Source organism: Taudactylus pleione, unplaced genomic scaffold, assembly GCF_031769625.1.
Source record: "Taudactylus pleione unplaced genomic scaffold, aTauple2 ptg000229l, whole genome shotgun sequence".
Taxonomy (NCBI): domain Eukaryota; kingdom Metazoa; phylum Chordata; class Amphibia; order Anura; family Myobatrachidae; genus Taudactylus; species Taudactylus pleione.
In genome coordinates, this window is record NW_028284631.1 from 2,832,000 (window position 1) to 2,858,551 (window position 26,552).

The following is a 26,552-nucleotide window of genomic DNA, read 5'->3' on the forward strand; positions in this document are numbered from 1 at the left end:
AAGTATGTAAATGTAAAGCTGAAAAAAGCTGCATGTTTGGATGATTGCACTGTCATGCAGGCAGCTTATTAGTGGCACATAAAGTAGAATGTTATAATGCATCTGTTGTGGACTGAACCAATATTCAGCCTATTCCTTCTCGGAAGTTGACATCCCTGTCATTCAGCACCTGCAGCCTCAATGTTGCTAGGTCCTGGTGAATTGATAACTGCATTCTCATGTGTATATTGGTTCAGTGAACAAACTGGCTGTCCTCTGAGTAGGCTACACCCCCTATGTCAGCATTGTGTTCTCTTACAGATGAATTAAGTGATATTTTAATGGCAGACAAATCTTGTAAGGCTACACATTTAGTTGCCTTTTGTTTGCTGGTCCTACACTTTATACGTTTTATGTACTATGCTCTTTCTCCGCTGTGTGGTGCTGTTTTTGTTTTTTGCTGCATTCTAAGATAAACAGCAGTAATAATGGTTAGAAAACTGAACATAAACAACATTGTTGCTGGGAAATGAACTGTAATTCTTGCAGTGGTTACACGGATTTGCGTGGGACAATGAGCTCGGTAGCGGTTCTTACCCAGGAAAGCTTTGATGAACATCGCAGTGGGCTGACCCAACCAGCGGTCAGAGGTTGGTACAATGTTCTATATACACAATCTATAGTCTAAGCCATTACCTGCTCTTAATTTGAGTAAGACATAAGAAATTGTGATTTCCCAATTAAAGTGGCAGCCATTGGATCGGAAGAGGAAAATGATCCCCCCACTTACAAAGATGCATTCCCACCCCTCCCGGAAAAGGCTGTTGGCAGTGAGACCACTTCTGAACCTGCAGGTGCATGGAGCAAGATTCGGCCTATTAAGTCTTCCGTTATCACTCAGGTACGTTTCGAGAGCATCTCATGAGTGGTTTGTAGTGTATGGCCCTATGTGCACTTCCTGAGGACATTGTATATACTATAAATTGTTTGGGGTTGGTATCCTATAAGCCATTGGCTGGAAAAGGATTGCATCGTTGTGATTTGGAACATAGCCTGAAATTTGTTATTGTGTGCCCCCCCTGAAAAGCTGCAACCAATCTTTTGACTCAATTCTTAGTTATGTTTTATGAAGCAAAAAATAGTTTTGCAATCCATGAAAACAGATGGGCAAATCTGGGATATGATTTTACTTAAGTTATTAAAATAGAACTCCATAGACTTGCTGGTACGAAGCAGTTGACCACATTGCTGTAGTAGTGTCAAGTATTTAAGATTTCCAGGGTAAACTGGAGACGTGTACATCTGATTTGCCATTTAACCACTTAACTACTACAAACTATTCAGAAATTGCTGTTTTTATTTTTTTTTTAATTACAGTTTAAAAAGTATTTAAATATTATAATTTTTTTACATTTATTTTTTATTTTTTGAGAGATGTTTATATCTAGAGTGTGTTTTGCACCCTCACCACCCCATTATAAAATGACCCACCCCTATTGGTAATAGACCAGTGGTCGTAAATGCTATAGATCACAGGTTCTCAAACTCTGTCCTCAGGACCCCAAACAGTGCATGTTTTCCAGGTCTCCTCACAGAATCCGTGAAATAATTAGCTCCACCTGTGGACCTTTTAAAATGTGTCATTGAGTAATGAATACACCTGTGCTTCTGCTGGGTGACCTGCAAAACGTGACCTGTGTGGGTTCCTGAGGACCGAGTTTGAGAACCACTGCTATAGATTGTAAGCTTACGAGCAGGGCCTTCCTACCTATATATCTGTGTGTTTATTACCCAGTAGTATTCTATTTGTTTCCAATTGTAAAGCGCAACGGAATATGCTGCGCTATATGAGAAACTGTTAATAAATAAATAAAATAAAATTCTAATAACAGTGCCCACCCCCTTATCCTTCTACATTGTGACCAGTGGGCTTTGGTTTTTTTAACCTGCCCTCCAGTGTCCTATTGATTTAAATTGTCCCACACCCACTGACACTAGATACCACTGCCCCCTCCCCTTCATATGCAGAGCTCAGCGGAGCATGTTTCAGAGTGGACAGTACTATCTACTGCAGAGATCAGCCAAACAGTGCTTAGAGGGGAACCAAGCTTCCCCCCTCACACTTCCAGCGCACACGCTCCAGAATCCCGCTCGCACAGCATTTTGGGGCGTGATTCCAGCAGTGATGTAAGAGGAGATTGCACGCATGTATTGCGGACTTGCCAGCCAAATCACAACCCAATTGGTTAATAGACAGTGCTTGGTTAGGCTCGTTCATTTACAGGTTAGATGCAGAGTTATTTCATTAATGGGGGGGGGGGGGTGATGTACTAAATCCTGACAATTTGGCAATTGATAATATTGATGCTTTACTGCATCTAACAATTGATCTCTTATATTGAGTTAAGGCACCTGTTGGCCTGAATGTATATCGCATCTGGAAGCTCATATTGAGCCTGCATACGCAGATGTTGCATTTCTCAGCAATGGACTGAAATGTTTTCAATAGTTGGAGACCTTCTAAATTAACGCAGACTTGTCCTGCCTTTTTATCCAGGTGTTTCATGTCCCTCTGGAGGAGCGAAAGTACAAGGACATGGCTCAGTTTGGGGAGGGCGAGCAGGCCAAAATTTGCTTAGACATTATGCAGAAGACTGGGGCTCAACTGGAGCTTTCTCTGGCCAAAGACCAAGGCTTGTCTATCATGGTTTCTGGAAAACTTGATTCTGTTATGAAGGCACGGAAAGAGATAGTGACCCGGCTGCAGACCCAGGTAAGATGAATGTTCTGCTGTATACATTATTACAAGGTGCAGTTTTAGCCTTGTCACCAGTACTTTCCCATGTCAGTGATCAGCAGAGGGGGAGTTTGAGCATCTCCAAGGGTTTGGTGTAGTGGGAACTACAAGTATTTATGGGCATGATGCAATTTAAATCCCCTTAAGGTTAATTTAACTGATCTGCTGGGAAAGTTTTAATATTAGGTTAATAAGCAGCATTTCTGCCAGCATCTAATGTCAGCAGAGATTTAATGTTTACCTATGTATTGAAGGATCTTAAAGTCCTGAAGTGTCTCGGTTCAGAGCACAGCCATGCTCCTCAGAGTACTTTTTCTCATTGAAATTATACGGATGATGATCCATTACTGCCTAAAAGGTTTAGGCGTCACAGTTGCTATAGCTTTCCTTTGTGATTGGAGATTGACGTACTGCAGTGTGTTGGCCTGTAACATGACTCCTGTTGTATGACATGGACAAGCCATCACCCTGTATAAAGATATTTTGTATGTCCATAATGTCAGCTGCCTCAGTATAGGATAGGAATAATGGCATTCCCGCTAGGGTGTTTTAGCAGGGTGCCACGGCCGCCCTATTTCTAGAGGGCAGAAAGCATCCTACCCTCCTTAGCGGTGCCCCACTAAAACAGCCAGCGTGTGCTGTCCCCACCTGCGGGTCGCAGTGTCCTGCCGGTGGGGGAAAACTGCTATCGCATGCGCCTGGCATCTATGCATTGGCCACGCCCCTTTTCGGACACGCACGCTGGACCTAGAGTGAACACTAGGAATAGTAGCATGTCGCACACTGAATTAAATGTTTTAGCCTGTTAAGTTGAGCATGCAACCCTAGATTTACTGTAGCAATTTATGTAGATTAAATTTGTACTTTAAGAAATGTTTTTCCATCATGGCAGATATTGTATGGCATTCTGTGTAATGCTGCAGTTTTCTTCTATAACTTTTTTTTTTTTTAAATTAACTATATACACCCATAAGCCAAAACATTATGACCAGTCGAATATGAAGTGATTGATTGTCTCCTAAAAATGGTGTATGTCTAGGTAACATATATTCCATGGTAAGCTGATATTAAGTACACTCGGTCAACATGTTACTTTCATGGGGTAAAATTGTTGTGCCCAGACAACTGGGTAAGAGCATTTCTGAAACTGCAAGTCTTGTGGGACACTCAAGGTAAGCCATGTTGAGTTCCTACCAACAGTTGTCCGAGGAGGAAACATCCACAAACCACCAATATGGTATTGGGCGACCAAGACTCATCAATCCGATAGTTCAACGAAGGCTATCCTGTCTGATAGGAACCAACAGACTGGCTCTGGTTGCACTAATTGCAGGAAATTTTTAATGCTTGTAACAGGACTAATGGGTCTCAACACAGTGCATCAAACCCTGCTGCGTAGCCGTAGGTCAGTTAGCGTGCCCATTCTAACTCCTGTCAATGCTTAAAAGTTCCTCTAATGGGAGCACAAGCGTTGGAACTGGACCTAGGATCAATGATAGAATGTCTGGTCCAATGAATCGCTTTTTTCTGTGGCAGTTTGTGGGTGGCCGTGTACACCTGCGTCGTTTTTCTATGGAAGAGATGGCACCTGGGTGCATTGTAACAAGAACATGAGCTGATGATCCTTTGGGCAATGTTCAGCTGGCAAACTGTCAAACACGGTCATGCGTTTGTATGTATAATTTGAAGTGTACCACATACCTAAATATCAATGTGGGCCATATACAGTGTTTCATGGCAAGTGTTATCTAATGAAGTGGCCTCTTTGAGAAGGATGATGTTCCCCTGCCGCACTGAGCAGACTGTTTGTGTAAAAGGTTTAGTTCATGGTATGGCCCTGGCCTCCAATCCAAACTCCTCAAACCTCAGTCCAATCAGAGCGTCTATAGTATGTTTTGGATCTACTTGTCCAATCTGCGATGGGTTCACCTCATAATTTACAGGAGTTAAAAGATCTTTTGGTATCATCCTGGAACCAGATTTCACTTGATACGTTCAGAGGTCCTGATGGATCAGAGCTGTTTTGGCAGCACATAGAGGAGCAACAATATATTCAGCAGGAGTCCTAATGTTTTGGCTCCTTGATTTACTCGTATGTAGTACATAGAAAAGGTTCCCTATGGAACAAATAATAATTTTTGCTGCTAGTATTGTAGGGTTTTTGTATGCAATGTGTTGAGAAATGGTATACAATTGACATTTTTTTTTTTTTTTTTTTAATTTTAACTGATCTGTCTAGGCTTCTGCCTCAGTTGCTATCCCCAAGGAACACCACCGTTTTGTGATTGGCAAAAATGGAGAGAAGTTGCAGGACCTGGAGTTGAAAACCGCTACCAAGATTCAAATCCCCCGGCCCGAGGAAGCCAGTAACCAGATTAAGATCACTGGCACCAAAGAGGGCATTGAAAAAGCAAGGCATGAGATTCTGCTCATCTCGGCCGAGCAGGTAAGGATGTGGTGTATGTGCCTACACTTGAACTCTCAGAATGCCGCCTTAATGGTAGCAGTTTACATTTATCAGTACTTATATTGCCAGACATACATTTGCTTTGTACAATGCTTTGTTTTTTTGACTATATCTTTATCACAATCAAGGATAAACGAGCAGTGGAACGATTAGAGATTGAAAAGTCCTACCACCCTTTCATTGCTGGACCCTTTAACAAAACTGTGAATGATATCATGCACGAAACGGGAACAAGGATAAACATCCCACCTCCAAGTGTCAACAAGACAGAGATCGTCTGCACTGGAGAGAAAGACCAATTGGCCCAAGCAGTAGCAAAAATCCGGCAAATCTATGAGGAAAAGGTGAGGTATCTTCTTGCTGGAGATCTGGTTTCTCTGAATCAATTGCTGGAAATACCCTTCTCACACATTGTGCCATTGACCGTAAGACTATTGTACTTCTACTATATCATTGGTGTAGGATAGTTTGATCCAACTTTACCACATTTACCTTTAGCCAACTCATTGTTCTCTCATTCTGTTATATTAGAGGCACATTGGCATCTACAAATGCCACAGAGATGGTGCCCAGAATCCTACCCATGCCCCCCCGTGGTGTGCGGCAGTAATACTAACCACTTTGACATTGTGTCCTCCTCCCCCGTTTCCTACCATCCTGGCTTTGTTCCTTTATAGATGTCATGTATTCATGGTAAATCTAATAGGCTTCTCTGATAGGTACAAACATGAATCACAATGCTAGTAGCTAATATAAAATAAGCTTTTCTTCTGACCTTTCTTCTCTGCAGAAGAAGAAAACCACCAGCATTGCAGTAGAAGTGAGGAAGTCCCAACACAAGTATGTCATTGGCCCAAAGGGCAATAGCCTGCAGGAGATCTTGGAACACACTGGGGTGTCTGTGGAGATACCTCCCAGCGACAGCAGCTCAGAAACTGTCATCTTGCGGGGAGAGCCAGAGAAACTGGGCCAGGCACTGACAGAAGTGTATGCTAAGGTACAGGTCACCCACCGCGTGTCTCTAGTCTATAGCCCGATATAACACTGTGGCTTGCTGGCAGCTGTGAGGCTTCACTGATGTAGCTTGTAGCTTTAAGCAGCAATTTTTTTTTTTTTTTTTTTAAGAAGGCAAAGTCTGGTAGGTCTTGCCATTTAAAAAAAAAATAAAAAATTCCGCTTTAAATGTTAGAAACTCTCAGGCTATTACATTTGGGCCTGTTTTTACCAGCAGAATAAACAGAAACCACCTACATGCAATCTATTCTCTTCTGTAGGCGAACAGCTTCACACTGGCCTCAGTCTCTGCTCCTTCATGGTTGCATCGGTTCATCATTGGCAAAAAAGGACAGAATTTGTCAAAGGTCACACAGCAAATACCAAAGGTAGGACAGCAGTCTTTCCTTCATGTGAGCCCAAAGACCATGTTTGGGGTTCCTGAAATATTATGTTGCCACTTGTTCAATTTGCATGATTGATTGTTTGTTGACTAGACCCTATACCTTTTAGTTTCTCTCATGAACAGCCGGTATGGTTGTGATGCTGATGGTCTCCTCTCTCTAGGTGCACATTGAGTTTACAGAAGGGGAAGACAAGATTTCTTTGGAAGGGCCCACCGAGGATGTGACTGTGGCTCAGCAACTGATGGAAGTGCTTGTCAGGGATCTGGTAAGAATGATTGCTCACTTCTCTACTCTAACCAGACCGTTTTATTGCCTCTTTGTTTGTCAAGCATCTCACAGGATTAACCTAGATGCTATATTAGATACTAATGCTTATATAAAACACACACATGGGTGGGTCCCATCATCTGCACTCTACAGTATATTTATTACATCTGTAGAACTACATGTAACATGCACTTTTTAATATTTCCCTTAATTCAGTTCTGTACTTTCTCAGATGTCATCCTAACTTCTGTGTTAGCAGATTCAGAAAGTGGAAGACTGGCTTAGCATTAAGGATTTGCTATAGGTGGTAACTCCTCTCATCTAAACAAAATAAACGTCTCGTGAGGTATCCCAGCCCCGGGGTACTGTCCACCTTCTAATACGACTAAAGGGCCCTATACTTCAGGTGGGCGTTTCACTGACCCCCCCCCTTCCCCGATCAAACCGGAACCGCCAATTCACCAGTCGGAAATGCCGACCAGCTTCAGTCGGTCGCCGATCTGTCTGGAATTCTGTGATATTCTTAATGTTAAAACCCCAATTTGCAGATCCGATCAGATTTTGTTGGGACTGTCAAGTAGATGCCTCTGCATCTGGGAGATGGAGAATTAGCCCAATACATTGCTGATAAATGGGGCCTTTAGCTGGACTGAGTAGCTATTATCATACTTTGTCCAGCCTCCAGGAGGCAGGGGCTATTGTCATTCTTGTTTAATTCCAATAAATCTAAAACCTGAATTGTCCCCAAGCCATTGTATCAGGCCTAACCAGTCTGTTGACTTGGGATAAAGGTACAATAGTTATGTATTAAGTCTGCCATGCTGAGGATGACAGGGCGACCATTAGGCTGTGCCACAGTGAATTCATAATGCAGTAGTTGCCTAACAACAACTTTTTACGTTTTTTGTTTAATTTAGATTTCTCGAATGGACTTTGCAGAAATAAACATTGAACACCGATTCCATAGGCACCTCATTGGCAAGAGTGGAACAAACAGTAAGTATATGCTTAGTGGGTAGTGTGGTCAATAGCTTATGGGAGATATCTGAAAATGTGTGACTTTGGGGTACTGTCGTAGTGATTGTAACTGGACTCCTGGAAAGGTGCAGGGGAGGGGAAACAACCAATATGAGCCGTTGAGTTGATTCTAAAATAACCTGATCTGAAGCCTCTTATTTGTAGTTCACTTGCTGTATTTATATCTGGATGTAGAGCAATCATAGGATGCAGTGAATATTTGGTTAAATGAGTGGCTTTGGTCTTCCATGTAATAAGTTGATGACAACATTAGGCTTCCCTACACTATGCTAAATTCTTCTAGGTTAATGAGTCCATGTTTATTTAGTTAATAGGATAAAGGAGCAATACAAAGTCTCTGTAAGGATTCCCCAGGACAGTGAAAAGAGCAGTCAGATCCGTATTGAAGGTGACCCCCAAGGCGTACAGCAGGCGAAGAAAGAGCTGTTAGAGCTGGCGTTGCGCATGGTGAGTTCAGCAGGAAATATTTATAGGTCTAGTGCTGTGAACACAAGTCCCCTGTAGTGACTTGTGTTTCTTTTGTAGGAGAACGAACGCACAAAGGATTTAATCATTGAGCAAAAGTTCCATCGAACAATAATCGGGCAGAAGGGGGAAAGAATTCGAGAGATCCGGGAGAAATTCCCTGATGTGAGAATTTTCTGTCTTATTCCCTATCGGTAGTTCTCTGACCTCCTCCCCAGAGATCTTAATTGGCGGTTCTCCCTTTTAGGTCATCATTAACTTCCCTGATCCAACTACCAAGAGTGATATTGTGCAGCTGCGTGGGCCTAAGAACGAGGTGGAGAAGTGCACAAAGTATCTGCAGAAGATGGTAATGGAGATGGTAAGGGCAGCGGCTTTCTATCCAGGCTTTGGATACCTATGTTCCCTATTCACGGAATATAAATGTTACATGATCTTAATGCCAAAATTGTCAATCTGAGTCAGCTGTTAATGAAACACTAATTTCATATGTTGAATAAAGCCAGGTACACACTAGAGCGATGTCGTGCAGATTTGGCCAAATCAAGCAGTGTATGCACACTCCCGCGGTCACATGCGGCATAGTCAGTCTTTACATGCTGCATGTCAAACCTGACTATATCGCATGCGGCACCATGCATGTTAATGTGAAGGTCTGGATGATCCATCCTTCGTTAATCACTGCAGTGTGTACTGTCTGGACATCGGCACGATTGCCTGTCGCACAAGTATGTAGCCACCTTAAGTTTTGCCAATACGCCTTTAGGGCATAAGTGTTCATACCGATGAAACCTTTCAGTAATAAGTATACTAAATTGTCTCATTCTGATCGTGACATTGGTTTCATTAGTGGGTGGCTGCAAGTTTAGAGGTTTCCTCGTGTTTACTTTGCAGGTGGAGAACAGTTATTCCATCTCTGTGCCCATCTTCAAGCAATTCCATAAGAACATCATTGGAAAAGGAGGTGCCAATATTAAGAAGGTATGTAGTCTGGTAAAGGGGAGAACCAGTTTTCATTGCTTGGTGCCTTTATTCATTACAAGCTTTGATTCCATTTATTTTTTTGTTCCGTTTAGATCCGTGAAGAATGTAACACTAAAATTGACCTCCCAGCTGAGAACAGTAACTCGGAAATGATTGTTATAACTGGGAAGAAATCCAACTGTGAGGCTGCACGAGAGAGAATTCTGGCCATTCAAAAGGAACTGGTAACTAGTGTTACATTATTTTACTTTGCTTAATTGATTGACTAAAACAACGTGATCAGGAGACTGACTGACTGATCTGTACATGGTTAGTACTCAGTGTGCTCGGTGTTCACTGTTTCAGGCTAATATCACAGAACTGGAGGTCAGCATTCCATCTAAACTGCACAATTCTCTTATTGGAGCGAAGGGACGCTTTATACGCTCTATCATGGAAGAGTGCGGGGGTGTACATATCCACTTCCCAAGTGAGGGCTCTGGCAGTGATACAGTCACTATTCGTGGACCAGCTCAGGATGTGGAAAGAGCTAAGAAACAGCTGCTGCATCTGGCTGAGGAGAAGGTAAGGAAGCGTTCATGTATTTCGTGCCTGTGAGTTAAATCTATAGGTACTTGGATATATTCAGAAAATTGTTGTAGTAATCTGTGATTGCGCTGAGCGAAAAACGGTCAGTCCCAGGACCCTCCACTTTAAATAGTTGATTCTGGTTCCCTTTTGGAATTTAGGTTTTCTGTGATAATTTAACAGGGCATGTAGATTGCCACCTCTGGTAATGGTGGCCTACTGATCAGGATGCTACCAAACTGATGCCTCACTGCTTGATCAGGATGCCCCGCAGTGGACCCTGATGCGGTTTGACAGGCCTACAGCACAGGGATTGGGATGCCCTGGACAGCCGCTAATACATCTCTGCAACATGACCTGCTGGAAGGGATGCTTGAAGACTCTGCCACCTCCGTTGCACACTGTGGCCTGCTGATGGAGATCTCTGCACTGGATGCTGACTCTGACCAGATATAGGTCTGTCAGCCAAAGTCCAGACTCTGAAGGATGTGAGGCCGACTCCTCCACTTACTGACGTGTCGTGGGTCCATTGGATGGGATTCTGAGGGACTTGTTGGCTGCTGCAAGTCAATGAGCCTAAACTGTTGGCCACTACACATCACACCAGCGTATGTGAAATCCAATTAGTTGGGCTGCAGCGTATTACCCCCTGAGTTAAAGAAACCATGTTTGCCGGGCTGCCATGCATCACATGCTGTTAGAGTAGTTTCTATTGGTCAGATACAGTAGCGCTTCCTCAGGGACCCACTCATTTTCCAAAAGTGGGTCCTAGGCAGCCATATAGCGCCTAAGAGCGACCCTTTTAGTTGCTCTTATGATATATGCTATTCTCATCATCTTTAAGGTATTAAACTTGTTTTGTTAGCTTAGTGCATTCTAAGGACCAGCTATTGCTGATTGTTCACCCATGGCCGCTGGATACACTGAGCTATGGAGTGCTGTGATTGGAACTTTGATAATATAAAATTTATTTCCAACCACATAAGGTTCCCTCTACTCGGCAGAAGCCTGCCGGACGGGTACAGTGCCTGCAGGTACTTGGCTATTTCCCAATGGCTGCCTTTCTGCTTTCACATTCCATAATAAGGATTTTGGTTCTTCATAGTATTGACCAGTGCTGGCAAAAGTTGTCTTTGAATTTTGTCTAATCTAGAGGACACCAGTCTTCATACACCAATTTGATAGGAGTTCAACGGTTTTAATTTCTTAGCTGGTGATAATTAAATTGCTTCATGGTCCTCTTCCAGCAAACCAAGAGCTTTACTGCAGAGCTGCGAGCAAAGCCAGAATACCACAAGTTCTTGATTGGTAAAGGAGGAGGAAACATCCGCAAGGTGCGCGACCTAACAGGAGCCCGTATTATCTTCCCAACTGCTGAGGATAAGGACCAGCAGCTGATCACCATTGTAGGCACTGATGAGGCTGTAAAAGACGCTCAGAAGGAACTGGAGATCCTCATCAAAAGCTTGGTAAGACCACTGACTTATTAAACTGGCTACCCCCTCCTGTGTGTATATGTGTATGTATATGTATATATATGTATATGTGTGTGTGTATATGTGTGTATATATATATATATATATATATATGTGTGTGTGTATATCTCTCAATTAATAGGTTCAAAAGTTTAGTTTAGTGTGAGTAGAAAATTGGGGTTCACCCTGTTTGATTGCTATGACTGATCCAACCTGTATAGGAAACTTACCATACAGAGGGGTGGTGAGATGTTCAACAGGAGAACACAATTGTGTTCAGATCTTTTGTTGCTGCATCAACATTCATTCAGTGGTTTAAGTCTATGGTGAATCGCATTCATCTGATCACCTACCAAATGTAACTTATTTTGAATGATGTTCATTAATGGGTCATTACCGATGTTCTGACGTGTTATGCATTCTATATTCATCCTCCCTTTCATTGGCCTATCCCACTTTGCTTCAAATGTTCTTTGATAATATGTAGTGAGTCATTCCAAAAAAATCTCAAATTACATTTTAAGCCAACTGGTTTTGTTAAATTGCATCAATAAAATATAAACATGTAAAATTGAAATAAATAAAAAAAATCTGTTACTTGTATTATGGAAATAGAATAAAAAATACAGAATAAAGTGGACATATACTTGAAGGTGGGTCTGTAGGACTTCAGTGATCTCATTCTCTGCACTAGGAAAGGTACTAGTACTGAAAATGGGAAAACAGACCTCTTAGCTGGTGGTCTCCTACATGCATGGCCTCAAAACTGGCATTGGCATGTTGTCCAGTCTTAAAGGTGGAGCATGTCATGTTGGTCTCTGCCTGTCTTGAAAAGCCTAATGGGTCACATTATGTGGCAAAATCAAAGTCCTGGGGTTTCTCCAAGTTCATTCAAGTTAACAAAAAAAAAACATCCTTAAGATTGAAAAATAGAAACTAACCATGAGGACAGATCACAGAATCCTATTAAAGACCATCTATATTCTTTTGATATTAATCGTTCTAAACAGATGAGTATTCTAGTGATTATCTATTGGTGGGATACAAACTAACAGATCTCTATGCTATATTATTTTAATGACTATATATTGATAAACTACATTATTGGTCATCAAATCACCAGTATGGAATGAACATGATAGAAAGCAATTTATTTCTCACCCAAAGCCATCTAGTCCTCATGGAATGTTCAATACTTTGCACCAAGAAGTGCAATATAGTTCTCTTAAAGCCGTCTTATAACAATTGCCTCCTTGAATGTCTACTGGAATATGTTCCTTCACTATTCGTCTTAGTCCCATAGGTTAGGTTGGTGATAGAGTTTAGAGATCCACTGAATTATTTTGAAAATAAAGAATTGCTTCTGTAGTCAGTCTAAACTTTAATTAAGTGTAAAAGTATGAACAGATGTGTTAAAGAAATTACTTGATGCATCAACTTCTAAAATGTAGAATGTTGTGTACTTCTTGGATTTGCCAAAAAATTTTTTCACAAAATATTTTTTATTGAAGCATAATATGCAATAAAAGGTAACTGCATGTCGGTATAATTCTCCAAGGGAGTTCTGGATTTAACAAACATTTCTGTTGTATAATAAGATTATCTTTAGGCATTTTCCACTCCTCTGCTCAGATGGTCCTACACTACATAATAGTCCCACTTTGGGTCATATATTCATGCATTTCTAAATTGAGAGCCAACAAGTCACTTGGAGTGACCCCAGGATCCTCCATTATGGCACTACAAGGATCAGCATTCCCTCCAGCTACTGATCCCCATACATGCCCCTCAGAACAGTGGTACACATAATGGAAAATGCTTAGAAGGAATTTATTAGCCCCTCACAGATACGTGTAAGTAAGGAGGTTAACTAGACAAGAAAAAACAAATTCCCCCAGCCAGCCAAAAAATGCTACATAGCCGAGAGCTGGAGTGTATATAGTGATGGGCGAATACATTGACTCTGAGCAACTATCGTTCCGTGTATCTTTAAAAAATGAAAACAAATATTTAGTGTCTAGTAGAACCTTAGTTTGGAACTGCAACGTAACTTCCATATAGAGCAACCTTCAAGACTCTCATACTGGCAAAGCGAGCGTCTCGCACTGCAATTCTCTAACTGAACTTTACTGTGTGAAGATGAACTATGCCTGTAGCATATCAGGCTTTTTACTTTCATGTTCTGGTCTTGAAAGAAGATGACTAACTGGTTGTGATAGCTCCACCTACTGTTACTTGAATCTGTTTCCATAATAGTGACATAATGGTCTGCTAGAAAGTTGCATCTCTAGACTTACATGTTCATGAAGTATCTGGAGGGGGATGCAAAACGTCTTTCTGAGTTTGTGACTATTAAGTCCCTTGAGTTTGTGTCTGTCTCCAGCAACCTAATAGACAAGTATGGTTCTCTGCAGTCTGGCAGAAGTTCATTACTTACACTTTCCATTATTTAGGATAATATAGTAGAGGACTCCATGTCTGTTGACCCTAAACACCACCGTCACTTTGTGATCCGGCGCGGACAAGTCCTGCGGGAGATTGCAGAAGAGTATGGCGGTGTGACTGTTAGCTTTCCTCGCTCTGGTGTGCAAAGTGATCGCGTGACCTTAAAGGGTGCAAAGGAGTGTGTAGAGGCTGCTAAGAAACGGATCCTAGATATCATCGATGATTTGGTAAGAGGGAACTCCTGGCTAGTGTTCAGCAATGTATGCAGCCTTGTTTTGTTCTCACTCTGATCATGTTTCCTCACTTGCTAGGAGGCTCAGGTCACTATTGAGTGCATGATTCCGCAACGATTCCATCGATCCATTATGGGCCCTAAAGGTTCCCGAATCCAACAGATAACAAGAGAGCATGCGGTGCAGATCAAGTTCCCTGATCGTGAGGACAACTCTCAGGGAGGTAAGGAAGCTTGTTTTTCCATTGTTCAAACACCAATGGACAAATATGAAACCTTATATCTAAGACTACCTGCTTCTGTTAGCACCCAATGCAGAGTCACCAGCGCAAGAGAATGGAGAAGAGGGGGCAGAGACTAAAGTAGCTACAGATCCGGGCTCCCCTAAAAAGTGTGACATCATACTGATCTCTGGCCGCAAGGAGAAGTGTGATGCAGCTTATGAAGCCCTGAAGGTGTGTAAGGGAGGGGGTGGGGGTGGGGTCACAGGGATAATTGTTAAATTGACTAATGTACAAGAACTATTACTAGTACAGTTCTCGTTGCACTACAATGGTCTTTTCCCCTTTGTCAGGCTCTTGTACCAGTCAGCATTGAGGTAGATGTCCCATATGATCTCCATCGTTACATCATTGGGCAGAAAGGAGCTGGAATTCGTAAGATGATGGATGAATTTGAGGTTGGTCATTTTTAAAGCTATTTGATGCATGTGCAAACAAAAAGATAGATTAAATTGTAAGTTCCCCTCCAGCAGCAGGCGGACCCAGACAGTGGTATATTCTGCCCCTAGTAGGCAGGGTACAGAAGGTTTTTACTCTTGTGTTCATTTTTTATTTTGTGTTTATTACGATTTTTTTGTAACACAAGCTGTTATCTAGTCCCCTGTAGGTTGACTTCTCTCTCATCACATCACCCCTCACCGTCCACCTGCTTAACTTCCCCCACCCCCAGGGTTAGGGAAACCTCAAGCTGGGTACATACTGACAGATACATTGGCCAATATATCTGTTGCCCGTCGGGCGGTGTGTACCTGCGATATGTCTGTGAACATCTGCGTTCAGACATATCACATTAGCTGTGCTGCACAGCCGATGGACAGATGTCTGCAGACATATCTGTCCATCGGCAGGTGTGTACGGGCAGTCTGCAGACCGCCCGTACACACAGCGGAGCCGCGAGGAGGGGGGAGGGACACGCCCCCTGGTCGCCGGGACCCCGCAGCAAAACACAGATGATGGCTGCTCAGTGTGTATGAACGACCATCATGTGCAGATATTTCTGCAGATGTATCTGTCAGGTGTGTGCCCACCTTCAGACAAACACCTGCAGCATCACCAGTTGTCACTCTCTCAAACACAGCTGATTACTGTCTGAGTCCCCATTGTTACATCTGACAGTCTGCGGGTCTCCTGGAGGCCTTGATTCACTGAAGGAAGTTTTTTTTTTTTTTTTTTTTTGCTATTTGGGATATAGCTGGATGCCTTTCAAAAATGGGTACAGGTTACACCCATAGGCTGAAACCTTACAGAAAGGGGAAGGCCTGCAGGCCTCTAGTTTCATTAAGCACAAGTGTTATCCTTTCCAAGCATTTACACTGAGGAATGTTCTGGGGCGGTGTCAGCTGTGGTTCCTTCCAGGCTTGAAATCTGTGCCCTATATTCCCAGAGGACATTTTTGTGCTTACCAGTACATTTCTTTCTGCCATATCTGTGTAATCCTGTTATGTAGATTGAGTCATATTTTAAGGGATTATTTATTTATTTTTTATTTTTTTTTGTAAGCATGTTTTAGATCACTGTGGTAACGACCTAAGCCATAATTCTGGCATTGTGACTGATGTAGGAGAATGGCACCAGTAACAAATGATAAATACAAGTGTTGACAGTCGCTTGCACTAGTGGTAATGTTTGATATCTAACCATGCAGTGTGTTTTGTTTTTTTTGCAACTACTTATATCATCAAATTACATTATAAACTGCTGTCAACTTTTGATTCATGCAAAATAAGACTGGATAAATAATGTCTAATCATTCTGATTGGTTATAAATAACATTAAAACCAAAATCTTATTGCTTATAAAGTTAAGCAAATGAATGTTCAGTAACCTTGAACCATGGCCTCACTGGGTCTTATTGAACAGACTACGGTTAGGGAAGTGCTTTATGCTGACCGATGGACATCGAAAGTGCAGCCATTGGAAATTCTTTCTAGACTTCATATTCAGGCTCTATTCTTTATTGTAATAAAGCCATAGGTACCCTTTATTTCTGCTCACTGAAAAAGCTTTAGTCCTTGGGCTCCTTTTATTGATAAATATAATGCACTGTGACCTAGATGAGCCGGTAACTGTTATCTGTTCAAAACTCAGACTGGTTTCCGTTTAATATTACATATTAATACTTTTAATGCTTTAGGTCAACATCCAAGTTCCTGCCCCTGAACTGCAGTGTGACATAATTACCATCACTGGGTTATCTACAAACCTGGAGCGGGCCAAAGCTGGACTTCTAGATAGAGTGAAGGAACTTCAGGCTGAACAGGAGGATAGAGTAAGTGACGTGGAAATCTGTAATATGTCTTAATTTATACCCCCTCTGCAGGTCTGTCACATTATACCAGATATCTAACATGACTTGTTATACTGTACTGGTAGCAGAAATTCCCTCCTAAGGCCAAGTTAACTGTAAAGGTATTGGGTTGAAGTCAGGAGCCAAACTGCTGTCAGATGGGTTTTAATGTGCAGCGTATACAATTTCTATCTAATCGATAGAGCCGAATGTATGTGGTTTTTTTTTTTTTTCTCAATAGAAGGTTCTATTAAGATTAATTATGGTTCGTCCTTTCAGGCTTTGCGAAGCTTTAAGCTGGTTATAGCTGTTGAACCCAAGTTTCACCCTAAAATAATTGGTCGCAAGGGTGCAGTCATCAGCCAGATCCGCACTGAACATGATGTCAACATCCAGTTCCCAGACAAGAATGATGAAAACCAGGTGCGCTGATTGCTGTGTGGGGTTGTTTGCTATTTTGATAGCCATAGAAACTTTACGTCTAAAGATGTTTAGAATTTAGCCAGGGTGCCAGAATTTGGTTAGGGTGCAATAAACCAGGTGTAAAGAACCATAGTCAAGGTACATTTACAATAAATATAATTTACAATGTCCAGAACCAGATAATAAATTGAGAACATGTCTTCACTTCATATGTTAATACATGAAATCTGCCTTCAGGATCAGATCACCATCACAGGCTATGAGCGAAACACTGAGTCTGCTAAAGAGGCTATAATGCAGATAGTTGGGGACTTGGAGCAGATGGTGTCTGAGGACATTACCCTAGACCATCGTGTCCATGCCCGCATCATTGGGGCCAGAGGCAAAGCCATACGCAAGATCATGGATGAATTCAAGGTAGGTGCTTTCACTAGATCTTTCATCTAGCAATGAAAGACTTGTTGCCCTATGGTGAGGAATCTAAATCACCATGTGACCAACCCAGATGAATGTAGGTGGTCTCTTGACAATTTATTGCTTGGATTCTAGACTATTTGTTTCTGCGTATACTAATAACTTATTATACTTTGCTAAATGTGTCCAGAATGCATACTTAATTGTTTAGAGAATCATATTTGAGAGAGTTTTTTTTTTCATCACTGAGCAATGTGCATCCGGTGCTTGTTTAATAAGCTTGCTAGTCTCCTAGGTAACAACCGGTCTATGGAACAAGCCTACTTTAAGCTTGCTAGTCTCCTAGATAACAAGCCTACTTTAAAGTCCTATGCTTACTGAAGGTTGTGATGGCAGTAGCTTTCTTTCATAGACTTAAGGAGTGTAGTGTATTTTGTTAGCTTGGCACAAACTATCAATGCAAGTGTGAAATAAAGCTTGTATTCTGTTTCCCTACTTCACATTACTGAATAACTAAACTGTTTTCTCTTAGGTGGATATTCGCTTTCCGCAGAGCGGAGCTGCTGACCCCAACTGTGTGACCGTGATGGGTAAACCTGAGGATGTGGATGAAGCCATTGATCACTTGCTGAATTTGGAGGAGGAATATGTAAGGGTCTTTAGCTTCTATGCCAGTGCTTCTTTCCTACCTGTGGAACATGGTTTTATTTATATGTAAAACTTTATTACTTTCATCTGTTTAATATTTGAAGGTTTTTTTTTTTTTTTGTTCCTCTTTTTAGTAGTTCTTGTAGGAAGAGTTTAACTTTTTTTTTTTTTTTGTTATTCTTCAGATGTCTGATGTGGTGGAGAATGAAGTGATGCAGTCTTACATGAAGCCACACTCTCAGGAAGAGAACAAGCCCCAGCCATCCAAGGGCTTTGTTGTGCGTGATGCTCCCTGGGCAGCAGGAGGCGGTAATGAGAAGGTGAGTGTCTACACTCTGTGATGGGAGGGGGGGGGGGGGGTATGGGTCACTGTACCAGTCACTGATTATATTGCTGTTCAAATTCCTCCTTTTATCTAGTTCATTCAAAAAGTAGCATTCATTTTTCTGCACAATACTGTATGTTTATATTATGAGATTGCAAATGCACGTTGATCAGGCACGACACTAAAAACAAATCACATTTTAACTGGGAAAACAGAAGCACTGGCTTAATGATCACTTATAATGCAATATTTCTGCTCTTTCTGCTTCCTAGGCTCCTGACATGAGCAGCTCTGAAGATTTCCCTAGCTTTGGGGCTCCAGTGGCCCCCAAAGCATCGCCTTGGGGCCCCAAGAGACACGGCGGTGGAAAAGGCCTGATGCCTGCTGACATGTCTGCTTCCTGCTAACAACTGTCGCTGTGTCTGATTTTCACCTGGCCCATCACCCCCTTATAGCCCTCTTCGCCTCTTTCCTCTGCATCCCAGGATCCTGTATAACCAGCCACTGCTGCAGGGGTTTACCTGGCATTTCTGGCTCCTCACAACAAAATTAAATTAGTATTTCAATGATAGGATAGGAAGAGCCTGTTCATGACACCTGTTTTGCCATAGAGATGCTAAGTCTCTCAACACACCTCCCAGCTATATAAAATAAAAATAAAAGTTGCAGCTTCCTAGAGCGTATATATTTTGCCACTACAGCCCCTTGCTAGATATCTGGAATATTTGTGGTGTCTGCCTATTTACCAAGATGCCTTCCCTATTTTAAGGGTTCATGTCTATATTCGTGGGATGGATTGCAACAGACAGGCCCAAACTATTGGAAACGTGTCAACCATTTTTCCTGCTAGTACTGTTGACCCAACTCTTGTGCAGTTATACTTGGTAGTCTCGCATGCAGTATTACATGAAATGCTGTTTTAAAACGGAGGTTGGGATGATTGGAAGGGCTGCTCAGTGCTCCTGGCCGCCATCCTGATGTCCTAAGTTACCATGAGTCTTGTTAGCGCACAGTTGTCCTGCTGCAGAACAGAATGTATTGTGAAGTGCCCTGTATTCCTTTCACTGCCAGAGCCATTTGGGGGGAGGGAGGGATGTGCACAAATGGGGATATGGAGGGTGTAATGACCGCTCTTCCCTCATCTCATCCAGTTTTATGTCATTATGATCATGTTTTAAGCTGTGGAGAAGCCTAGATATTACGCTGATGGCATCAGGACTCCATTTTACCCCGCTGCTGCTGAAGGAAGACATGCCGTGACCTGGCTGAGCAATGAAAGAGCCCACCAAACCTTGATCGTCCTGTCTTAGACCTTTCTCTTGTCCCCTTACCTCTGATGCCGGGGGAAAGGGATCATATGTTTTGTCCTGGTTGGGTGGGGGTAACATTAGTTCAGGTTGTTTCCAGACCTCTCCTCAGCCCCTTACCCCTTGGACATTTCTTCTTACTGTGCCTCAGTATCAACTTCCTGTACACAAACGTCAGGAAATAAACATCCTTTAAAAGCCGGACTCTCTCTTACTGGGGATTTACAGAGGGGTTTGTGAGGGGGTATTTTGGTTCCACTGGCTAGCTACTTTAGTGTTGTACGAAGTCTGTAGGCATTTGTACCTGTGTTTGCTGAGTTGGGGCTTCCTGATTTTATGTCACTTGTGTCTTCTGCAAGTTGGAGCCAGCAGACCTTTAAATGGAATAGAATTTTGTTCAATATGGTGCATGCAGAGATGAGTATAGGGCTGATGCAATTGCATGCTGAATAGTGATGACTGCTTCTTTTACAAACAGATGGATAATAACTGTGCAGCATAGTTCCGCATTTATTTTTGAGCACTGTCTGCGGCCGACTTGCCTGCAGCTCTGAATGAAGACGTCCTAATTAGGAGGTGCTCCAGCTCAAAGCTCTTCTCAGTCTGCACAGGTAACCCACTGCTCAGCTGTAACTTCTCTCTAGCCTCTGAACTAAGCTTGTGGCTGATCAGCATGGGCCCCCCCCCCCCATTGCTGATTGGCCACATGGAGGGAGATACTGGGCCAAATATAATTGTTCTGGTTTTTTAGTGAGGTTATTTTTGTTGTGGGATTTCTTTATTTTTTTAATACCCAAGGAAAAATCTTCTCTGTGTAACTGACCCCATTACATATGGCCTGCAATTGCACTCACAGCAATATATACCAGGGGCTATATATAAAAATAGTAATGTGCAAAAAATGGGTTTGACCGTAGCTGAAGGAGACCAGGCTAAACAGACTGGTTTTTAGTACCTTTTTTTGAAGCTACCTTTAGGGTGCAAAGCTCTTTTGCTACTATTAGATGCACAGTCTGGTTTTTGGAACCACAATAACTTATTTTTGGAATGACTCTCCAGGGCGATTCTTTTGCCTGTCATAATATTTATTTTTTTAAATATTTTTATTAAAGCAACAAGTGTTACAACATAGGATAATAGATACACAAATAATGCATACAATAATCACCAATGAGTACCGTACATTTCTTTGGATCAATTAAAATAAAACACGAGCCTTTGCATCAATATGCACAGTAAACTAAACCTATAATAAATTTTTGCACAAAAGAGAAAATAAAAGGAAATAGAGATTTGCATGCACACCTCAACCGCTCCCCTTCTGATCTTAAGCAGTCCCCCATGTTTGTGTAAAGATGCATTTTTAAGCTATAACATCGTACGGCTATTGGAGGGTTCTTGGGGGTGTTTTTTTTTTTTTTTTTTTTACACAGTGGTGGTAAAATGTTCTTGTTTTTTTCTTAAATTCTAAGCTGTAAAGACTTAAGCCCATTGTTGTCCAAGTACACATGTTCCAGTTTAAAAGTTAACAGATACATAAATGTATGTATCATATACATGTAGCTACTAATGAGGCAACCACTGCATCTGAAAATGCTGAGATCCTCAGGCTGCTGAAGAGCCAGTGTCTCTTTCCTGCATGCTTTCAACATTGTCTATGACTGAAAACTCAATGGGGGCGATTCAATTCAGTGTGCTGTATGGTCGGAGAATGCTGGTTATCGTGCCTTTACAAGGGTGTTAAGGCGCGTTAACCGGCATTCTCTGACCAAAGTGCTGGGTGCGTGGCTAGCACCGCACTAAGCAGATAAACCGCTGCGTGGCACTTTGGTCGGATTTCTCCTCTCATCCCCAGAGGCGTGCGAAAAAAATCCTTAGCCCACCCAAACAGCGCACTGAATTGAATCGCCCCCAATGTTGTCAACACTCCCGCTGCTCCGTAAATGTCAGTGGCGGGGAGCTCCCTGGGATGGCCATGGGAAACCTGCTTGTATATTTGAAAATATAATAGATGCTGGAGCTTTTGATGGCTAGTTGGTTTAGGCAAACAATTCAGCTTCTGTTATCTGTAATTAATATACAGTGATTAATTCCTTTTTTTTTTTTTTTTACTAAAAATGAAGGATACTTTTTTTCCAGGAGGTGACTTTGTACTAGTATCTCAGTAAATAATCTTTAATAAAAATTGCAATCATGGTAAACCTACAAGAAGAAAATTTCAGCAGTCACAAACATCACTTAATTAAAATTGACGTAATAATTGTATTGCATGTTTACAGCTACAATAGCACTAACTAAACTTCATTAGTAACCTCTGTCATTTCTATTGAGAAAGTGATTGATATTCAGCCCTTTGACGTAGCAATCAGAATATGTCCTAATATTAAAAATTCCCAAGTATATTCCAGGACATAGTTCATTCAAGGAGATTAACTGTCTGAAATGATGATCCAGCCCGCTAATGTATTAAAGTATATGTTCCTTGGCTAGAGATTAGTGCTGTTCATTGTGGGATTGGGGAATTAGCTGATAAGTGAACAGTGCCAAACATCCTGTGGAACGTATGTCTGTAGATGGTTGAAGTACTGCCATGGAGAGGTTATTGGCAGAAAGTACAGTTCTGTGGTCTGGGTACCAGTGCAGGATCATACAAAGCAACCTTGATGTGTTACTCTGTGGAATGCCTATGTAATGAGTGAAAAGTAATATGCTATATTTGCCTATGCAGACGTGGCCAGAAACATATGTAGGTAGCCAATGCACCACCCTCAGATGTGCTATGCCAGCAGTTTGATGTCAAACACATTAGACAGAAATTGCAGCTGAATAAGGCTTAAACATATAAATGTGCCTAGAAAACAACTTGTGGGCAATTCTGCATAGGTAACAAAACACAGAGGTGAGATGTGTAGGTAGCAAATGTGCTTCCCTCAGATGTACTATGATGGGGGTTGTGGGGTCACAGTGTGCCACTTCTCTCTCTGCTATACATTTAGCCATTTCTTATTTTTTTAATGCTAATAATCAGACACAAACATCACTTTCTTGGTTCTTTGTACAAGACCTTTTGTTTGTCTGCTACCAAGCATACCAAAACACACCTACTGTACGCCGGATACATAATCGAGCGACCGACATTCGTGCCAATGGCCAGGGACAACCTGGACATAGCATTATTGCGGGTACACAGTACAACGATGTTATAAGACTGTATGGTCACTCGTTCGGACCTTAATATGCATAGCGCCACATGCGATAGTCTTGTCAGCAAGGCCGACCGGACGATATCACGTGATTGCAGGAGCACGTAAGTCGGGCACACACTGAGCGATATGTCATTATGATTTGGCTGAATTGGACTGACATTGCTCCAGTATGGAAAAGTGATTAAACTAACTGTATGACAAGTTGCCACACAAGTTGTGTTGCCATGGAAATGTACTCTTGACTGCTACTACACTGTTGATGGAACAGGTGAGCGGTAGGATGATAGTTGGTGGGACCCAGTAAGACCAATACTCTGACCGAACTTATAGGTAAAGCTTTACGTTTAGGCTTATTGGTATTGTTTGCTATCTGTAACTGAATAAATTGCTCTTAATATAAGATATTGTGTCCTAAAGTCTGGCACTTAATGGTCCTAGCTGGTAAATCTTATAAATGTTTGGTGTGCCATGTAAAACTGTTCTGTGCCATGTCTGGCACGTGTGCTGGTGGTTGCTGATTCCTGTCCTAGGAGCTATTTTTCCAAATCTATAACCCAAGACAGAGGTTCCCAAACGTGGTCCTCAAAGCTCCATAACGGTTCAGGTTTTAGAGAGATCCTTGGTTGAGCACAGGTGGTTAATTCAAATTGAGGTACTAATTAAGTCACCTGTGGTCAAGCATGGATATCCTTAAAACCAGGACTGTTGGGGTGCCTTGAGGACTGGGTTTCGGAACCTCTGACCTAATGGTGCATACACACAGGGCGATCAACAACAATAACGTGCAATCTCCTGAGTGTGCTGGACTACCGATCATCCAGCAAACTACCATTTCCCCAACGACTATAGCGATCGCAGGTCCCTATAGTAACCTGGTCGATATCGAACAGGTTGGCCTGCATGCACGGGTGATGGACGATATCTATATCGTCCATACGTGCCTGCGCATTGCAGGTTGTCGGGCACCGAAAAATGCACGATATTAACGATATGACTGTTATTGTTGATATGGTCTATTTTAATCATACCGTGTGTGTACGCACCTTAAGAGTTCCTCGTTTAGAGTCCTGATTTTTATGCAGGACCTTTTTTAATGATTTTTTTTTTTTTTTTAGTTTTTCATATCGGTTTAGTCTATTTTAGATGCCTTGTAGGCAACTGATATCTTTAAGGTTTTTCTTAAATTCATAACTTGTGTAGGTAGGGTTCTCTCGATTTATCCTGAAGGATAAATCAAAAATATACAGCAAAAAGAACCAAATGTGTACACTATGATACAGCCAGTGTTTCAGCTTGTGTAAGGATTCACACTCTCCTATTGAGCATATAAAACAGCTATTGGGCAATATTACATAGTTTTCTGACTATTTGTTTTTGGAACAAGAAGTTGAGAGCGATTATAACTCGTGAGAATCTTAAAAATAATAATAATGGAGCAATAGTGCCCCATGGTGGGTATATGCAGTATGGACTCCCTGCATGCATGCGATATGCACTGACCTCCAAACCATTGACAATCATTTATATCCACTGATGACGGTTGGTGTTCTTGGCCAGACCCTATGTTTTTGTTCTTACTATTAGTCTCAAAGATCATGAAATCAAAAGTTTTTATTACAGGTTCAGTCTCCCATATCCAAATATTTTGAAATACGATTTTTTTTTTTTTTTTATATCGTGACTGAAATGGTGACATTTTGCTTTTTGATTCAATGTACACAATCTTTACCTAAGACACAATATTCTTAAAAGTATTGTATAAAATTACCTTCAGCCTATGTGTATATGAAACATAAATGAATTTCATGTATGTACACAAGCTTTGTTTAAGCCACAAAATGATTGCAAATATTGCGTAAAATTACCTGCAGGCTATGTGTATAAAGTGTATATAAAACATAAATGAATTCTGTGATTAGATTTGTGTCTCATTGAAATCCCAACGCCTGTAATTTTCCCTACAATGGGAGACCGACGCCTGGCTTACCGATCAACGGTAAACTGGGCGCGGACAGCCACGTGGGGGAAGAAGGATTAGGGTTCCGGGGGGGGAGATTTTAGGGTTAAACACCCCTCCCCGGGGGGTTAGGTTTAGGTAGGGGAAGGGGGGGGTTAGGGCTAAGCACCCCCTCGGGGGACTTGGGGTTAGGCACTTAGGGCTCTATTTACTAACATTATTTTGACTAAAATAAAGTGAAAAAGGGTGTTTTCACGTTATTTTAGTATCACCTATAGTTATTACAGAGCAATTGGAGTAGAATTTGTAAAATTCTACTCCAACCCCCTAAGTATCACTTATTTTTAGTGATCAGATCGCATTTCCCATAATTGTAATGGGAAATGTGATCTGTCTGGTAGTTACTAAAACTAAATTGTGAAAAAAATACCTAGGGAGGCCCTGTGATAATAACGTCCCCTGGAGGTGGTGTTATCCAGGGTCTCCCCCGGTTACCGGACTCCTACTCTGCTCTTACGGGGAGAGCAGAGCCAGGAGTCTGTCCCAGTAATTAGCTGTGTGGTCTAAACAGACTGCAAGCTGATTACTGTAAAAAAAAAAAATTACCTGACTCCAGGGACCGGTGGTCGGGGCTTTGGTGATGACTCCTCTCCGGTCAGCTAGTGTCCATGCAGCACTGCGGCCCGGTCATCAGGTGATCGGGTCCCAGTGCAGTATGGGATATCACCTGACCGGAGGAATGGAGGACATCACCGGAGGCCCGGATCATGCAGGTAAGTGTAATTAAGGGGGGGGGGGGGGGGGGGGCTTAGCGCCGGGTGCTATGCGGCGGCCGGTCGGCGCATGCGCGGGCCCTTTGTAACGGTAATTTTTCTGAAAATACCGTGACTATTGTGTGGAGGGGATTCCAAATGACGGAATATTCCGATATCCAAAATACCCCTGGTCCCAAGCATTTTGGATATGGGAGACTTAACCTGTATTATTTGCAGGTTTTTTTTTTTTTTTTTTTTACAATCACAATTTTTCATATACGTCTTTGTGAAAAGAAAATATGAAACCCTAAGATGTACTACAGCTGGTATGAACCGCAGGTGTCTGTATGCCATATACTGTAGCAGCTCTGTCCCTGAGTGATGCACATTGCAGCAGTATTCTGTGTGTGCCAGCTTTGTGCTATATTTCTTGCATTCATGTGGTGAGCTAGAGCCGGGTACCAAACATTTAAACTTTCTTCTTCCCAGCAGCCCAGGCTCCCTCTTCCCTATGCCCTGCTTGGGGGGCCAGTTTTTTCCTTTGGTGCCTTGAAGCTCTCCCTTTTTCAGGGGAGGTGCTCTTTGGACCGGAAATAGAGAAAAAACTGTGGCTACAGTAGTGACTTCTAAGACAGCTTTCTTTCCCTCTTCTCGTCTAATTTTCTCTGTCTTCCACTAGGGGAGACTGGAGTTACACTGGGGTATAGACGGATGTTCAGCAGAGCCAGGCACTTTAAAATTTCTTTAAAAACTAGCCTCTCCCCTCTATACTCCACCTGACTCTGTTTAGACATGGGGCCCGTAGAGCCGGGTGCTTGTAATGCTGTCTCCAG

At 42.1% G+C, this 26,552-nt stretch overlaps 1 protein-coding gene across 2 annotated transcripts in view; it reads left to right on the plus strand.

Moving 5' to 3' along the window:
• Window positions 1-20,002, plus strand: part of HDLBP (high density lipoprotein binding protein) — a 34,040-nt gene extending 14,038 nt beyond the window's left edge. For both annotated transcript variants that reach the window (XM_088479224.1, XM_088479225.1), the window contains exons 3-28: window positions 529-629; window positions 726-880; window positions 2,537-2,752; window positions 5,016-5,222; window positions 5,372-5,587; window positions 6,034-6,240; window positions 6,518-6,625; window positions 6,804-6,908; window positions 7,828-7,906; window positions 8,256-8,395; window positions 8,474-8,578; window positions 8,661-8,774; window positions 9,308-9,394; window positions 9,490-9,621; window positions 9,743-9,961; window positions 11,212-11,433; window positions 13,893-14,111; window positions 14,196-14,340; window positions 14,423-14,571; window positions 14,691-14,795; window positions 16,532-16,666; window positions 16,964-17,107; window positions 17,345-17,524; window positions 18,054-18,170; window positions 18,355-18,489; window positions 18,767-20,002. In XM_088479224.1, the coding sequence (XP_088335350.1) occupies window positions 554-629; window positions 726-880; window positions 2,537-2,752; window positions 5,016-5,222; window positions 5,372-5,587; window positions 6,034-6,240; window positions 6,518-6,625; window positions 6,804-6,908; window positions 7,828-7,906; window positions 8,256-8,395; window positions 8,474-8,578; window positions 8,661-8,774; window positions 9,308-9,394; window positions 9,490-9,621; window positions 9,743-9,961; window positions 11,212-11,433; window positions 13,893-14,111; window positions 14,196-14,340; window positions 14,423-14,571; window positions 14,691-14,795; window positions 16,532-16,666; window positions 16,964-17,107; window positions 17,345-17,524; window positions 18,054-18,170; window positions 18,355-18,489; window positions 18,767-18,901 (3,852 nt within the window). In that variant the 5' untranslated portion in view covers window positions 529-553 and the 3' untranslated portion in view covers window positions 18,902-20,002. The remainder of the gene's footprint in view (window positions 1-528; window positions 630-725; window positions 881-2,536; window positions 2,753-5,015; window positions 5,223-5,371; window positions 5,588-6,033; window positions 6,241-6,517; window positions 6,626-6,803; window positions 6,909-7,827; window positions 7,907-8,255; window positions 8,396-8,473; window positions 8,579-8,660; window positions 8,775-9,307; window positions 9,395-9,489; window positions 9,622-9,742; window positions 9,962-11,211; window positions 11,434-13,892; window positions 14,112-14,195; window positions 14,341-14,422; window positions 14,572-14,690; window positions 14,796-16,531; window positions 16,667-16,963; window positions 17,108-17,344; window positions 17,525-18,053; window positions 18,171-18,354; window positions 18,490-18,766) is intronic.
• The last annotated feature ends 6,550 nt before the right edge of the window (window positions 20,003-26,552 follow it).